Source organism: Asterias amurensis, chromosome 1 (assembly GCF_032118995.1).
Source record: "Asterias amurensis chromosome 1, ASM3211899v1".
Classification (NCBI taxonomy): Eukaryota; Metazoa; Echinodermata; class Asteroidea; order Forcipulatida; family Asteriidae; genus Asterias; species Asterias amurensis.
In genome coordinates, this window is record NC_092648.1 from 37,691,606 (window position 1) to 37,708,001 (window position 16,396).

The following is a 16,396-nucleotide window of genomic DNA, read 5'->3' on the forward strand; positions in this document are numbered from 1 at the left end:
TGGTTTGTGCAATCGGCTTATCTAATTTGTCCATGAATAGTTTAGGCAATTTGTCGATAGTGAGCAGGAATAGTGAGCACAATATGCCGATAGAGCAGGATTGATTTGCGAATATTGACAACAGTGCAGGAATGGTTTGCGCAATTTGACGATAGTGCAGGATTGGTGTGGCGTTCGCACAATATTTAACCCTGTGGAGAACCCTGCACACCAGTCAAATGACATAGCAAATGTTTACCTCTTCAAATGTGCTGTCTGGGTTTCCAGTCTTCTTTTGTATCATCTTACCAAACCAAGAATACAACTTGTTACCAGGATGCCAACCAAACCGTTTTAAGAAGTTTGGTAACACACTCAGGACACCAAATCTAGCATCTATAGAGAAACAAGAAATACAAAACCAATATTGATCAGAACTAATGTTGCTTCTCCTTCCTGCACACTATCAAAATTAGAGCTCAAAGTTGTTTGTTAGTATTTTTCTGACCTTTCATGCACACGTATAATTCATGTGACTTGTAACCTCACCTTTACAAAAGAGCAATAGATCCAGGGTCAAGCAGGCATCTCATAGGATCCAAGCATCGAACGGTGGCACATCAAAAGTTGTTAAAATGTTCTGTTTGGAATTCTTAGCTTTATGTGGAACTTACGGATTAAAATAATGTCAAATGGTTCATAATCAATGTTGTTATTAATCTTAAAATATAAATGGTCACTTCATATATACACTGCATTTCATTGGAGCAAGCTACATGCATGCCTCTCACAAAATGTATCTTGGTTAAGTACAATGAGCTTCTTAGGAACCTGATACTTTCACATATGGTTTCAGCTGCAATATTATTTTCCTTCCCTTTTATTACATGTAGGTATTTTGGTGATGTGCCTTTACTAGCAGGATATCCTGTAGTCTATCTAGATCCTCTGCCAGGATCCATTCTGGTATAATATGTGACTTTATCTACAAGCAGACACTGTGAGTTTATCTACAAGCAGACACTGTGAGTAACTGCTAGTTATGTTTCATTCTTATTAGCAGCATTGACAGAACGGAAATGTGATTCGAAGAGACTAATGATTGACATAAAAATAAAAACAATGGTCTAAAACTAAAACATTCAAATTTCATTAAACATCCTAAACTTCATATTAATTATTTACAAGTTTGTTGAGAATGGTTCTCTAATTGTTTATGTTTTTCTGACCAAAATCATTGATTAATTCATAGAATATTGAAACAATGCAGTATAATATAATCCTCAATGAATATTGAAACAATGTCCGTATAATATAATCCTCAATGAATATTGAAACAATGTCCGTATAATATAATCCTCAATGAATATTGAAACAATGCAGTATAATGTCAGTATAATATAATCCTCAATGAATATTTAAACAATGTCTGTATAATATAATCCTCAATGAATATTGAAACAATGTCAGTATAATATAATCCTCAATGAATATTGAAACAATGTCAGTATAATATAATCCTCAATGACTTGTATCACACTTTAAAGCCAGTAAAATATTTCCTGAGTTTTGATAAACCCACAGAATCTACAGTCATTAATTTGACTAGCGGGATGCCGCGCTTCGCGCGGCACCCCGCTAGGATATAAAAATCCTTTACACAAATATTTCGAAATGTGGGTGAGGGTGTTATACGCCTCTCTCAATATTTATGCATGGCGTCATAATTCTAACCCAAAATGAAGCTATTTCGCACGTCCACCACTACTTGCAGTGGCTGTACCCACCTCGTTTTGGGTAAGACGACGTACCTTATGCATCTAGAAACTATAAGGCTCCCCCGTGATCCTTATAGGGGTCTAATAGGTTGGGCCTCCCTAACGTTACACGTTTTTCAAATCAGCGTTGATAGGTGAAACTGACCGTTAGCCAGCAATAACTAAAGTTTCTTTTGTACCACACTACCAAAACTTTCTCCATACACTCAATATACATTCATAATGCTTGCATTTCCTTGTTAAAAAACATCGTCAAAAATGACATTTTTACGTCCCACGATACATAGCGTTGCTACAGCACAAGTAAAGCGAGTTTTTGGAACATGCTGTGTGCCACAAATCTAATTTATCTACTGTTTTGTTGTTTTTTTTCGGGGGGGGGGGGGGGGGCGGGGGCGGTAAGAGCGTAGGCCTCTTTTTAGTTTATTCTTATCTGAATTGGTCTTGTAAACTTTCTGGTCAATAGGCTGCATGTATAACGGAAGCACTTAACGTGAACGTCAAAAAAGTGTTTTGCAGGCAGAGGCCAGCTATGTGTGAGATTTTTCAAAGCTCAACCCCCATCCCCCCGGAAAAAAAAATTGCCAGTTTAAGAAGGCTTTTTTAAATCGCCGCCCAAACTTTTTTTTTTTCTTTTTTCTTTTTTTATAAATAAATAAAAAAATGTGAAATTTACCTGTGGACAAAAGGTGTTTCAAAATGCATCAAAAACCTCCTCAGAATAATTAAAACTCACTTGAGGTACACAGGAGATGTTGATGGTTAATGTGAAGGTTCGATTGTGTCAGATTATTTCCTTCCAAACTTGAAAAAAATAGACTAAAAATGATGTCCAAAATCAATCGCTCACTTCTTCTGCCTGTTGTGTCTTCGCTAGTGGAGCGCATTTCAACGAATTTGCTAAAAGAGTCGGAACAAACTTGTGCGCAATAAGCGTTTTGCGCTCTGCCGAATTTGAGCTGAACCTACTGGATGAGCAAAAGCATGCGCAATCTGCAAATTTGCACTCCGTTTGTACAAATTTTGTACAAAAAATGTCGTTAATTTTTTTTCCCCGATCTCGCCCCAATAATGGTTGATGTGCGTGTGAGCGTGAGACAGAGCCCAAATGCGTGAGTCTCACGCCTAATGCGTGAGATTTGGCTGGTCTGGTTTTTTTTATTGTCACTTTGGGCTTCTTGCATCTCGCGAAATTTGAACGACAAACGACACAATTTCTGACCGCGTTCTTGTTCACGCTGCTCTAGGAACAAACCTCCATACATCCCATCTCTGGAACCCTATATCGTACAAACTAAATAAAAACGATAAACTCGTCCCCACTCCTTAATTTTCTCTAACTTATTTCACTTTCAGAAATCATGTCAAGTCATGTTTAGGGTTTGTTACGTCCAGTTTGGGTCAATAGACAAACTCCTGAAAATGTACCCCATTCAGCCGCACGAGGTCTCTTTTGTTAATATTATCTCCATCAGTAACCAACCCGACGGGCCAATGGCTAAATTAGGCTTCCAAATGGATTTGGCAAAATGAACATTCTGAGACCTGACCGACACACTGCTCTAACCAATTTTGTGAATGGACTTATTCAAAAGGAAACTTATTGTCGTTTTGCTTAACAACTTTGACCAATGCAAAGCAAAGTTCTTTTTTTACAGCTTCAAAACAGCCTTTGACGTACGTGTATAGTTTCACCATAGAGTAAGGAATGGTTTCACAATTCTACCTCCATGGTTAAACTCAAACTGCAACATTATACCTCCATGAACAGACCGTATTCTAAAACGGTATTCATGTACGCATTTGAGTTTACTGGCAAAAGGTCCAAGGTCGCCACCCACTGTCAACCTAAAGTGGTCCCACGGCGACCTTCTTCACCAAGCAACAGGTGGCCTGTCTCAAACCAGACAACACTACACTCACAATACACTGACCAGAATGGCTCTTTGTGTAAGGCCCCCCCCCCACCCCAAAATGTTATTAATTGTAAAGTTCCCTTAGACACCTTCCAACCTTTAGCCGGCCCTACCCAACGTTTCCAAATTATTAAGCTTCCGTTTTATCCAATCCTTGTCCATCATGATAATTCTCATGCCGTTTGGAAGTGAATGTTTTTTTTAAAATATTCTCCATTTAATCTTTTCAACAAATGAGTCACCCGCAGAAGGATTTCTAGGAAGTCTGCGACAACGTCGACCAGTGGTTGACACATGGTCGCCTGCGAAACATCAATCTACGGTACTTCATCCATTCAATGCAAATTCGTGAGATTGGTTTCGGTTTTGTCCTGGCACCCAGCCTCTTCGACCCTTTCGACCCTGCGCGGCAATGAATGAACCAATCCTGAGAACCATGCTTAGTACAACACGAAAGTAACCTGACCAAAAAGGGCGGATCGAATGGTGGGTGGGCGGGCAAGGGGCAATGAATGAACCAATCCGGAGCACCATCTGCGAAACACTGTCCAATGAGTCGCCTGTCAGAAAGATTTCTAGGAAGTCTGGTAACAACATCGACCAGTGGTTGACGCACGGTCGCCGCCCAAACTTCCTCCAATCACATGACTTGTAAGTGCGAGTTTGGATCCGGGTTTTGCAGACTTGCAACCCGACGTCTGAAACCACACAAACGTATTGAATTCCACACAAACAACCGTGTTGGATTCCACAAGGATGCCATACCACTGGACCTTCTAATTTTCAATCCAAGATGGTTCAGGTTACGCTTTTAATAGAGATTGTGGTTTGCCATTTTGGTTTATAGCAATTATCTGCCTACATGTAGATGGCTTCTAAACAGGAAATTGATTTATCTACTTTCATAACTTGGAACAAAGTCCAAGACCAACAGTTGTGTTGAACCCAGAATAAACTCAGTTGAAATGAACCGGAACAGGTTGTGGTTTGTGTCATTCACAGGAAAATGACGGCATATAATTATAAGAATGACATCACTCTAACTGTTTAAGAGATTTCATTGCTAGCTTTATAATAATGACAGTAAAAGAATGCTACATCAGAGTCAGAGATCTTATTTGTATGTTATCAATTTAATTTCTATGTACTACATCCTGTAGCTCATTTAATCTGTTATATAATAGCAGTATGTATTGGAGCTTGTTTTATTGATGTATTTGCTGATAATTGTTGTTGAATAAACGGAGTAATATAACTCCACATCAAGAAAGAAAAAAGAAAAAAAATGCAACATCAGAGTCAGAGATCCTATTATGCTAGAATCTGTTAGGCCAATGTCTCTTTCTTCATAAATAAATCAGTTTATTTCTTCAAACAATGTGTATTCAAAGCAAGGAATATATGCCACGTTGGGATTAAAATTAAAAAAGGGGCTACATTTCCAGATTTTAAAAATAGCAAATCAGAAAATGACAAATGGCGGACAAATTGTGTGAACTTATGGAATTTTTGTTTGTTGGTTCAATGTTTGACTGTTTGAAGAGCTTTCAATTTTGTGTAAAACGGCTAATATTTTATGTTTAAAGCCATTGGACCCTTTCGGTAAACAGTGTTGTCCAAGGCCCACACTTTGTGTACCACAACTTCTATATCAAATAACAAACCTGTGAAAATTTAGGCTCAATCGGTCATCGGAGTCGGGAGAAAACAACGGAAAAACCCACCCTTGTTTCCGCGCGTTTCGCCGTGTCATGACATGTGTTTGAAATAAATCCGTAATTCTCGTTAACGAGAATTTATATTGTTTTGCTGTTTTCTCAAAAAGTAAAGCATTTCATGGAATAATATTTCAAGAGAAGTCTTTCACCATTGCCTTCTGTAAACCCTGTAAGTTATTTGTAAATCTGTGAACTTTTATTTTTTTTTCTGAACCGAAAGGGTCCAATGGCTTTAATGAGGCAGCTTATATTGGCTGAAATGACCAGGAACCGACACTAGTTACTACACCTACATAATTCTAATCTTACCAAGAAAGATCTTTTCAAGATCTGGTTGTTTCAAGAAAGCCTCCAAATCATAAGAGTTGTATCCCACCGCTAAGAGACCAGCTGTCATTGCTCCTGCACTGGTACCAGCTATTCTCTTAACTTGGTCCCATACTCCAATCTCTTCAAGTACCTATAACATGTAAAACAAAGCCATGGGTCAATATTTCAAGATTTAGAAGCAACTCGGATCCAGTACGTCATGTCCAGACGCATGCTGTGGGATGTGACTTTTGTATATTTTTTGTTGTCACATATACGTCTTGTGATGATAAGGTCAACATTAAGCTACCATGAACTATGAGACATCAGAGATTAAAGTAGTGCAATTGTTTTTTAACTTTGTCACATCGCCTTTTTCCACCACCAAAAACATTTTGGTAGAATGATTACCGTGCAGACAGCCCTTCCTTGTATCACATGGTTTTATGTGCTGGATGCATGGAGTCATGACAATGACGTCCTAGTTTCATGTAGTTTGGTTGTCATACATTGTACTACTACTAAATGTTACAACTTGCTTCAGTTTGCAAGGGCTTTTATTTCAAAACATAGTTCAATTAGATTCAATTCAATTTCAATTCATCAACATTTGTTGATGAATTGATGAAATAGATACATAGTTGAAATGTATTCAAACAGTTGAGGTCAACTTACAAGGTCTATTAACAGGTGATCTGTACTAAAAACATGCACTCGCCACTGCACTGCTTCATTCCCACTCAAACGACAGCAGCAATAATGCACAAAATGCACATTATTTGACATGAAGAGACTTCCACCATTGTATTGTTTACTTATACTTTTGTTCAATGGGTGGAAATTCCAGCATTGGTTCCAGCCTTCAGCCTTAGACTCAATCAGCTGAGTGTCTCAAGGTCTACACAGGTTTTCTTATTCATGCACGTGATTAGGGTATTTTCTCGAAAGAGAATCCAAAAGAAAACTGCAAACAATCTAATTTGTTCTCTTGGCTTTGTTAAGTCATATTGTGCCAGCGATACTCATTAACAAAAAAGAAAAAAGATCCAAGCATTCTGAATAGATAACCTCTTTAAAGGTGGAAGTGGAAAACAAGGAAGATCTTTAGCGTTAACTGTTTTTAATTTATGCAAAAAATAACCTATTTTTATGAGACTTTGTGTCAATTGGCAAAGTATGAGAATGACCTCTGTTAATCTTTTAAAGACCCAAACTGTAATCACTGAACGTGTTGGAATGACATCTCTACGTGTATGATCACTAAATCTGAACTAGTTTCTTGTTTCCAAAAGTCCAGGCTGTTTTGTAAATCTGATTTAAGGTATGATAAAAAAATAATACGTTTAAATGCATTTTTGATTTAATGATTTATGCTTGATTAAGTTTTCAGTGCATGTTCATCATTAACATGTACATTGTACCTGACTCATATTGATTGTGCTAATGTGTTTTTTCCTTAAAGACACTGGACACTATTGGTAATTGTCAAAACTAGTCTTCACATTAAGTGTATCTCAACATATGCATAAAATAACAAAGCTGTGAAAATTTGAGCTCAATCGGTCGTCGAAGTTGCGAGATATTAATGAGAGAAAAAAACACCCTTGTCGTACGAAGTTGTGTGCTTTCAGATTAGAGATTTCGAGACCTCAAATTTGAGGTCTCAAAATCAAATTCTTTGAAAATTACTTCTTTCTCGAAAACTACGTCACTTCAGAGGGAGCCGTTTCTCACAATGTTTTATACTATCAACCTCTCCCCATTACTCGTAACCAAGTAAGGTTTTATGATAATAATTATTTTGAGTAATTACCAATAGTGACCAGTGCCTTTAAAATAGAATAGAATAGAATAGAATAGAATAATTTTATTGTCCACGTAAAAAACATAGAAACTTGACATCCACTGGCCAAATTACAAGCATACACAATCAATATAAAAAATATATAAGTTACAAAGTAAGTTAAGTTAGAAATACAAAGCAACAAAATACAAAAGACCCGCACACTAAAAAAAATGCACCAGCCAAAACAATGCCAACCGGTCACAAAAGGACATCAAGACAACAACAGGCTGGGAAAAAAAACCAATACTCCTACCCCCAACCAATCCATTCCAACAGAGCGAACAATACATTAAATACAAAACCATGGTAAAAACTATGAGAGTTTTAATGATAGTTGCCAGATGGTCCTGTTTCTTTAGAGGATTGATAAGCCCTACTGGTGAGAAAGTAAACTCAGTTAGCTTTCAGATTGAAACTACATGTAATAACTTTTGGTTTCTATAATATCGACCAATCCTGTACTTAAGCCAGTTTTGTATTGCATGTAAGCAGAAATAGAAATGTCATTAGCCTTTTTTATTTCAACTCACACTCAATGAAAGCTATCCTATAAAAAGAAAAGATCTAAAAAAATATGTGAACAGTTTGGTGATATACATGTACTTGGAATGGGTGTTATAGTCCATCCATTGACTCATTTTACTATTGCATTTATAAGGAGGACTTTTTTAAGTAGGATTTGAAACTTTGCATGGTGGAAATACCATATGGAAAGGTTTGCGTTAACACCATGTAATGACTATCTCTGAATGAGTTGGGATGGTTCTGAAAAGAACCGTTGGTTTCAACTCTTTTTTTGAGGACTTTTTTTATTCTTGAATGGATTCTGAAATGCCACATTAGGAAACCAAATTGATTCTACTCTACATCAGCTTCACTACCGTTTATAATCAGTCATGTACATGACCCATGTACATTTAATAAGAGAATCAATGTGTGGTGAAGAGGTTTTCAACTAGTGGTTTAAACCCAACGAGTCCTGCTGTCGATTTCACAAAGAGTTAGGACTCGTCTTATCTCGAGTTAGGACGAGTTACTCGCGTGATATGGCACAACTGTCCCGGCCGTTGCTCTCGACCAATAGGAATGAAGAAACTGTCTTATAAGCACAGGTGCAAGCTCGTTTGTCGCGTCCATGTTTCGACACTTTTTACTGGTCATAAACAAACATTTATACACACCCATGTGGCGCGCTCTCCACCAATAGGAATAGCGAAACTGTCTGAGGTATTTATAAATGTAGTTATGTAGTACTGAGTACTGAATATACAGTGCTAACACACATTGGTGTATGGGTGAAAGAAAGACAACCATTAATATTCTTTATCCCCAATGCAAATTTAACATCTATTATGTATTTTTTTACTAAAAAAAACCACAAATAAAGTTTGTTTATATTTCAATGATATAGAGCAATGACTGAAACATCCTGGCTAAGTGTCAAAGGCCATGGCCTCTAAATCCTGTATGTACAATGTGTGATGTTTCTATTGTAAGCCACGCCCACTTCACCCAAACTGGTTCCATTCATTACCAGTAGAAGCCAAGATGAACTGCATTGTATTGATCTAGATTTTGTGTGAGGATTTACATAAGAGAAATAATTGGACTTGCCTTTAAGAGTCCCTGCCTGTAAGAATGTACTAAATTAGGGGGGGGGGTGATTCATGGGTTCGCAGATCTTCTTCTAAAAAATTAGAGTGATACACCATCATACCAAACGAATAAATCCAAAATTTTAGTTTGCTGACGCTTTCGGTTCTGGAGCTACCAGTTGTCAAAGTTTGGGCCAAAAGACACTCGAGAAACGAATAGTACATTCCCTGTAAACACAAAAATGAGCGCCAAGCTAGTCCCCAAAAAAGTAAAGCATTTTTGCCGCACTTTGCACTTCAATTTGTTTTAGGGATGCAAGCTCTTTCATGTGAACTTGTTTAATTCATGGGATCTTACAGGCGCGTTGAGTTATGAGGCGTTGAAAATGGTACGAGGGCACTGTTCGTCAAAGAACTCTAGAATTGCAAGGGTCGTGGGTTCGAATCCCACCCGAGTAACATGCCTGTGATATTTTTTCACAGGACTCGGGAAAGTACTGAGTATACAGTGCTAACACACATCGGTGTATGGGTAAAAATCAAAATTAAAAATTAATATTGGATTTATTCGTTTGGTATGATAATGTATCACTCTAATTTTTTAGAAGAAGATCTGAGAACCCATGAATCACCACTTGGTACATTCTTACAGGCAGGGACTTTTAACAATAAACATTCTTCAAAGAGGCAAGGTCTTCTACTTGTATCACTCAGGCATGACTGGTTCTTAAATCAGACAGTACAAGGGCTCATCTACCACATGTAGATGCATGGAGTAGTCTTTAATATATTTTTAGACCTTATAAATAACTTTTAAAAATTTAAAAAAAAATCAGAAAACAGAAAAAGTAGGAAGCATTACTTTTTGTACAAACACTATCAGGGTTGCCGGTTGCCCCAGTATTGACCGCGGTGCCCCTTCAAAATTTAACAGAAACTTTCAGAAATTCGAAAAGAAATGCCCTCTCTGGGCCTGCGTTACACCCACATTGCTTCCCCTTGCTTTGGACATCATGCAGTATAAGGGGCCAATGTGTGTCCCCAAAAAGAGCCAGTCACTCAATGAATGACATGGTCGAAAAGTCAGTATAATATGTTGAAGGTCCGGGAATAATATAATCTTGCACAGTACATGTGGTACATGTAGGTGATACATCACATAACTACAACGATTGGGAACTATTGTAACCCTTGATCCTCCCAAAGGTTATGTGCATTAATTGTTAATTTACCCAATTGGTTGTAAAACGTGGAAAATTTAGTCCCACTTTAGACACACGGCTCTAAAGAAACTATTTGGTACCGAAATAATCCAGCATGGCCAGGGTAGTGATTATAGGACCATTAATAGGATTGCGGATTCTGATCATCGTAACCCTCAATCCTCTCTCGCAACGAGGCCAGTCAGTGGCCAGAAAAACAAGTCCATTATAGTCTTCTGACTCACTGAGGGACATGCCAAAGACTGACAAGACAATAAATCAAGAACAGTTTTACATTTTAATGTTTGAAATTGTATGTGTTCACTTTTAAAATAATAAAATAAGTTATGTAACATACTTGTAAAGTCTGCTCACTTTGACAGGCCAACATTTGAGCAAATTTGGAGTCACAAATTTCATGTTTAACAATGATTCCTAATTAAAATAGTTTAAGGGATGAAAACACATTGCCAGTTCTGTATGAACAAAGTATTCAGCTTTGTTTTCGTTATAAAAGAATAAAATAAAATTAGTAAGCAGACACCGAAACAGCAGTTTGAAAAGTAGTGCAACTTCAATCGTGATTTTCTCCAAACAAGTTTTTTTAAACTGTCAGTGTGAACGAGTTAGGTCAGTTTGTGGTACGAACGACGAAATATGCACTGTCGTCAATAAACCCAGACCTACATGTACCAAGTCTCACGCATTAGGCGTGAGACTCAGGCATTTGGGCTCTGTCTCACGCTCACACGCACAGCAACCATTTTCTCAAGCATTGGGGCAAGACCAGGAATTTTTTTTAAATGAACGACAATGCATTGACAAATCGCGCTCGTGTGTATAAAAAACGCAATCTACAATGTTTGCACAATCTTCAGATTGCACGCAGTTTATCAGAATCATCAACTTGAGCTGATTGCGCATGCTTTTGCTCTCCCAGCAGGTTCAGCTAAAATTCGACTGAGCGCAAAACGCTTATTGCGCAAAAGATTTTCCCGACTCGTTTAGCAAATTCGTTAACTGCGCTCCACTAGAAAAGACACAACAGGCAGACGAAGTGAGCGGAGGATTTTGGACATCATTTTTAATTGATTTTTTTTTATTTTGGAAGGAAATAATCTGACAAAATCGTACCTCCACATTTAAAACCATCAACATCTCCTGTGTACCTCATGTGAGTTTTAATTATTCTGAAGAGGTGTTTGATGCATTTTGGAACTTTGATGCTTGTTTGTCCACAATTAAACTTTTGCAATCTTTATTTTATTCTAAATTTGTAAAAAATAAAAAAAGAAGGGCCTTCAAAAACTGGCAAATTTTTGAAAAATCTCACTCATAAAATCATAGCTCATATAATAGCTTGCCTCTGGACTTGGCATCTCTGTAAATTTATAAACCAGATAACTAATTTATTAAACAGTATGCCCCTATTTTGTTTAGTTTTCTATGAAGTTTAAAAGTTACTCAACACAACAGCAAAGAGGGAGAATTAGAAAAATGTAACCACTCGGGACCACCACTCGAAATAGAAGACCATTCACAATACATAGTGATTAGTGTAATAACCTACCCGAACTGAGCCCGCATAGGCTAGGCCCTTATTACCACCTCCTTCAAACACGATGTTATGCCACGGGTATTTAAACTGACCAAGTTCATCTCGCTCATCCTCTGATAAGATTGGTTCTTGAATTGAAGGTACTTTCACTGTCTTGAAGCGAAAACTCTTTAACTTTGCCTTTGCCATCTATGGTGGTGGTTGATGTAAGTTTCGTTTTCGTTCTCACTCCTTCCTACCTACACTTCTTTGGGTCTTCTTTGGCAACAATTTGACACACCTACTAGTCTTGGTCCAAGACGTCACTATCTCATACTCGTGATATTTCATACTCGTGATAACCCGACAGAGGGCGCGCTTTTCTTCCCGAATTCATCGCGGTTTGACGACTGGCTGTAGTGGAAGCCCTCTGTTGTTGGAATTGATCCATTTCGGTGCGTTGCACGAATTGATCCATTTCGGTACGAACTTTACGAAGGTCTTGGAACCAAGACTACACACCTACCTGCACTCTGTGGTGGACGAATTTGTGTAGACGCGGCGTATGGTGTACATCCGTATCCTCTTACATCCGTACATACACAATGTATACGCCACTACCGGTAAAGTACGGTGACTGACGGTAGAGGGCCTCAGTAAAAACAAACTTCATCAGTAGGGTCCAAAATATATAATGGATGCGCCGGTTCGGTTAGCTTGCCTGGGTCTACCCCCGCGGTCACTCGAGTGAGCCCCTGACAAGAGCAAAACGAACGACCACTCACCGCTCTCGTGTCGTTTACCTGGGGCCAGCCCCCAAGTGACCTACTCCATAGCATGGTACTGTTGGCTGACCTGACCTGCCCCGGGAATGACGTCAAAATCTATTCGAACGCACCACCGGGGCAGACCGGGATGACCCAGGGAACTTGCGAACGCACCCAATAATATTGGTGCACCACAGACAATCCCGGGATCCCATTTGCAACCAGCGCTATGAAGTATTCAAAAATACCCAACAAAAAGTATAGGATTCGAACTGCCTCTAGCTGCCGGGCAACCTCGGTAGTGTAGTTGGTAAGACATTGCTCTAGAATGTCAAGGGTCGTGGGTTCAAATCCCACCCGAGTAACATACCTGTGATATTTGTTCACAGGACGAAAGTACTGAGTATACAGTGCTAACACACATCGGTGTATACTAAAAACCAAAATTAATACAAAATATATTATTGACAGTCTTTGAAAACCAATCCAACAATTTCGGACAACTAACCTTTACATTTCTTTCCATTTTTGGCGGGGTCAGCCGTTCTGAACTCAGAATGTGGTTTACCCATAGAGCTATTCTTTTATATAGCTCAATTGGTTTACACATAGAGCTATTATATAATATTGACAATATATAGCTCTATGGGTTTACCCAGTTGAAGTGAAGCACATGACCCCGGCCCCGGGTTCAGATACACTCAAAATAATGCCCTGAAGTTAAAATGAAGTGATTATAGGAAGATGAAGCGGACACCACGGATACGATACAGCTTTTGAGTCTCGACTCTCTCTAAAAAAAATGTAAAAGAGTGAAAAATACCATTCTTTACATTTCGAGTTGTCCCTCATAATATGGCTCTTCAAATGATAGCCTTGACTCAAGGCTGTTTGCGTAGTGTGACCCGGCCCGGCGCAGCACGATTCGGCAGCCTGCACGCTGTGCATACACGAACAACGTACATGTATAGTACATTGTATATGTACAGTACAGTACATTGTACAGCGAGAGAAGTATAGCGAAGTCGTGTACGGTCGTTCACCTAAACACCCTGAGAAGATGAGTGGTAGAGCTCTAGTGCAGGTGACTATGGCCACCTTGCCTTAAAGGCAGTTGACACTATTGGTAGTTATCAAACACTAGTCTTCACAGTTGGTGTATCTCAATATATGTATAAAATAACAAACCTGTGAAAGTTTGAGCTCAATTGGTCATCGAACTTGCGAGATAATAATGAAAGAAAAGAAAACACCCTTACACGAAGTTGTGTGCGTTTAGATGGTTGATTTCGAGACCTCAAAGTCTAAATCTGAGGTCTCGAAATCAAAATCGTGGAAAATTACTTCTTTCTCGAAAACTATGGCACTTCAGAGGGAGCCGTTTATCACAATGTTTTACACCATCAACCTCTCCCCATTACTCGCCACCCAAAAAGGTTTTATGCTATTAATTATTTTGAGTAATTACCAATAGTGTCCACACTATTATACACATATAACATGGTTTGAGGGTGACTCGTCGATATTAGCTCCCCGAGGTACTGGAAATTGACAAACTAGTTCCCGAGGCGAAGCCGAGCGAACTAGTTTGTCAACTTCCAATACCGAGGGGAGCTCATCGACTACTTCACCCGAAATAAACCTGAACCATGTTATATTTGTATTACTATACTTAAAGTCACCTGGAAATAGATTTTTTTTTCTTCTTTAAAACATAAGAGTATATGCTTACGAACAATAAAACAATTTTTTTAGTAATTGTTTGTCACAATTTATATGTTTAAAAAATATATAAAGTTGTTTGGGGGGCTGACTCCGCCTACCCATTTGTGACGTCAATCGAGGCAGACTTTGCCTGCAATGCGTATTGTAAACACACGTGCAAAGTACATGTACGTCCAAGTCGTGAGTTGGTACGTTTCAAAAAGTGTTTTTCTGCATTCAGCAGCAATACACCTGGTCGGCATTGCCGGAAAAAGAAAAAGAAATATTTTTTTGAAACGTACAAACTCACGACTTGGTCCGTACATGTACTTTGCAATTGTGTTTACTATACGCATAACAGACAAACTCTGCCTCGATTGACGTCACGAACAGCGCCCTCTCGGGTCGGGGTCTACTCTTAAATTTGTAAATAACATAAGAACTGATTTTTTTTAAACCTTAGTTAACTGTTTATTCACATTCCAATCATCAAAACACATTAGTGACACAAGCTTTATTTTGAAAAAATACCACTTCCAGGTGACTTTAATACAAATTCAGTTACCGGAACATGGGTTTTAAGCAAGAGAAAATGATGACTGTGAAACAAAATGCACAAGATAAGTTTGTTCATGTGTTGGATGTCGCTTAGAGAGTGCTGTTCGTCGTGCGTGTATACAAAACGGTGCCCGATCAATAGCGCCCGGCGATGACGTCGCGCAATGGAAGTGCGCATGACAAGTAGAATAGCTCCCGGGTAGTCTGGTCCCCTAACCAAAGATTCCTTGACGTCTCTTGTTAAAAATCTTAGGTCAGGTATCACCCACGGTTAAAAATAGAGCATGACGCAACTTGTCAGGGTCGGGGGTCATCTCCAGGGAAACCATGCCTGCACTAGTTGCGATAACGCAACCCTCCTCCCGACGGCCGCCAGGCCGGAGGGTTACGAGATTATTTTGATCGGCAATTAATGACAATCTGGTTCAACACGTATAATTTCGACAGTTGGTCACCAGATTTGCCCCATTTTTACCACTTTCAAAAATCATGAAACTTAATCCTCAATCAATGTCTAATGAACACTCAAGTCAAAACACCTTTGAAAAAGAAAAAGGAAAAAAACTTACCAGATCCCGGAGCGATTTCCCAAGTTTATATATTTTGAACTTGTCGCATCGCTTTGCAAACGCTTTATTTAGGCACAACACCTCCTGCATTGGCTTTAAATAACAATAACTGGCATAAAAACTCCTGGATCTACGGCCGACAGGACTGACATTATGATTCCATACCGAACATCAACGATACTGTCCGAATGTTGACGACAACACGTTCGGAACATTTCGGATAACTTCGAAAAAGGAGGAATTCCTCCTTTTTGGTCACGTGATTTTGGGTGATACCGGACCCTAAATTCGACAGAGCCTAGTCGGAGATTTAGGGGTCTGGGAACCAGACTAAGCTCCCGGGGAACTATTATTTGTCATGCGCATTTACCACTTGCGTGAATGCTCACGTGCGCGCTTGGTAATTAGCAAAATTAACACCTGGCACGTGATGATAAATGGACCTATGAGAACTCGACTCTCTGTCATGAGTATGAGGTATAGTAATATACAAATATAACATGGTTTGAGGGTGGGTGACTATTCGATATTAGCTCCCCGAGGTATTGGAAGCTGACAAAGGGAACTAGTTTGTCAACTTCCAATACCGAGGGGAGCTCATCGACTACTAGTCACCCGAAATAAACCATGTTATATTTGTTTTACTATACTTCATATGTACAACACTTTATTTGGTTAAAAAAATCCTACTATCCAAACAGCGATAGACGCAGAAAAAAACAAGTTTCAAAACTATTTCATTTTCTTGATAACTTTATTTTCAAGAATATTAGTAATAATACTAACTAGTAATAATATTTACGCGGTTTTCATATCACGCTTTAAACACCATGTCTCATCATTAAAGCGCATTACCCTGTTAAGTGTGTCATCTTAAACCAAATCAGCTCCCTGGGGAATATAGATACAGCCTGTCCA

The 16,396-nt window shown here is 38.7% G+C and overlaps 1 protein-coding gene across 1 annotated transcript in view; it reads right to left on the reverse strand.

Annotated features, from left to right (window-relative positions):
- LOC139939119 (uncharacterized) overlaps positions 1-12,192 on the reverse strand; it is a 33,720-nt gene extending 21,528 nt beyond the window's left edge. The window contains exons 1-3 of the mRNA XM_071934865.1: positions 11,914-12,192; positions 5,701-5,851; positions 239-375 (exon numbers count right to left, since the gene is read on the reverse strand). Of these exons, the coding sequence (XP_071790966.1) occupies positions 239-375; positions 5,701-5,851; positions 11,914-12,090 (465 nt within the window). The 5' untranslated portion in view covers positions 12,091-12,192. The remainder of the gene's footprint in view (positions 1-238; positions 376-5,700; positions 5,852-11,913) is intronic.
- Positions 12,193-16,396: the final 4,204 nt, after the last annotated feature.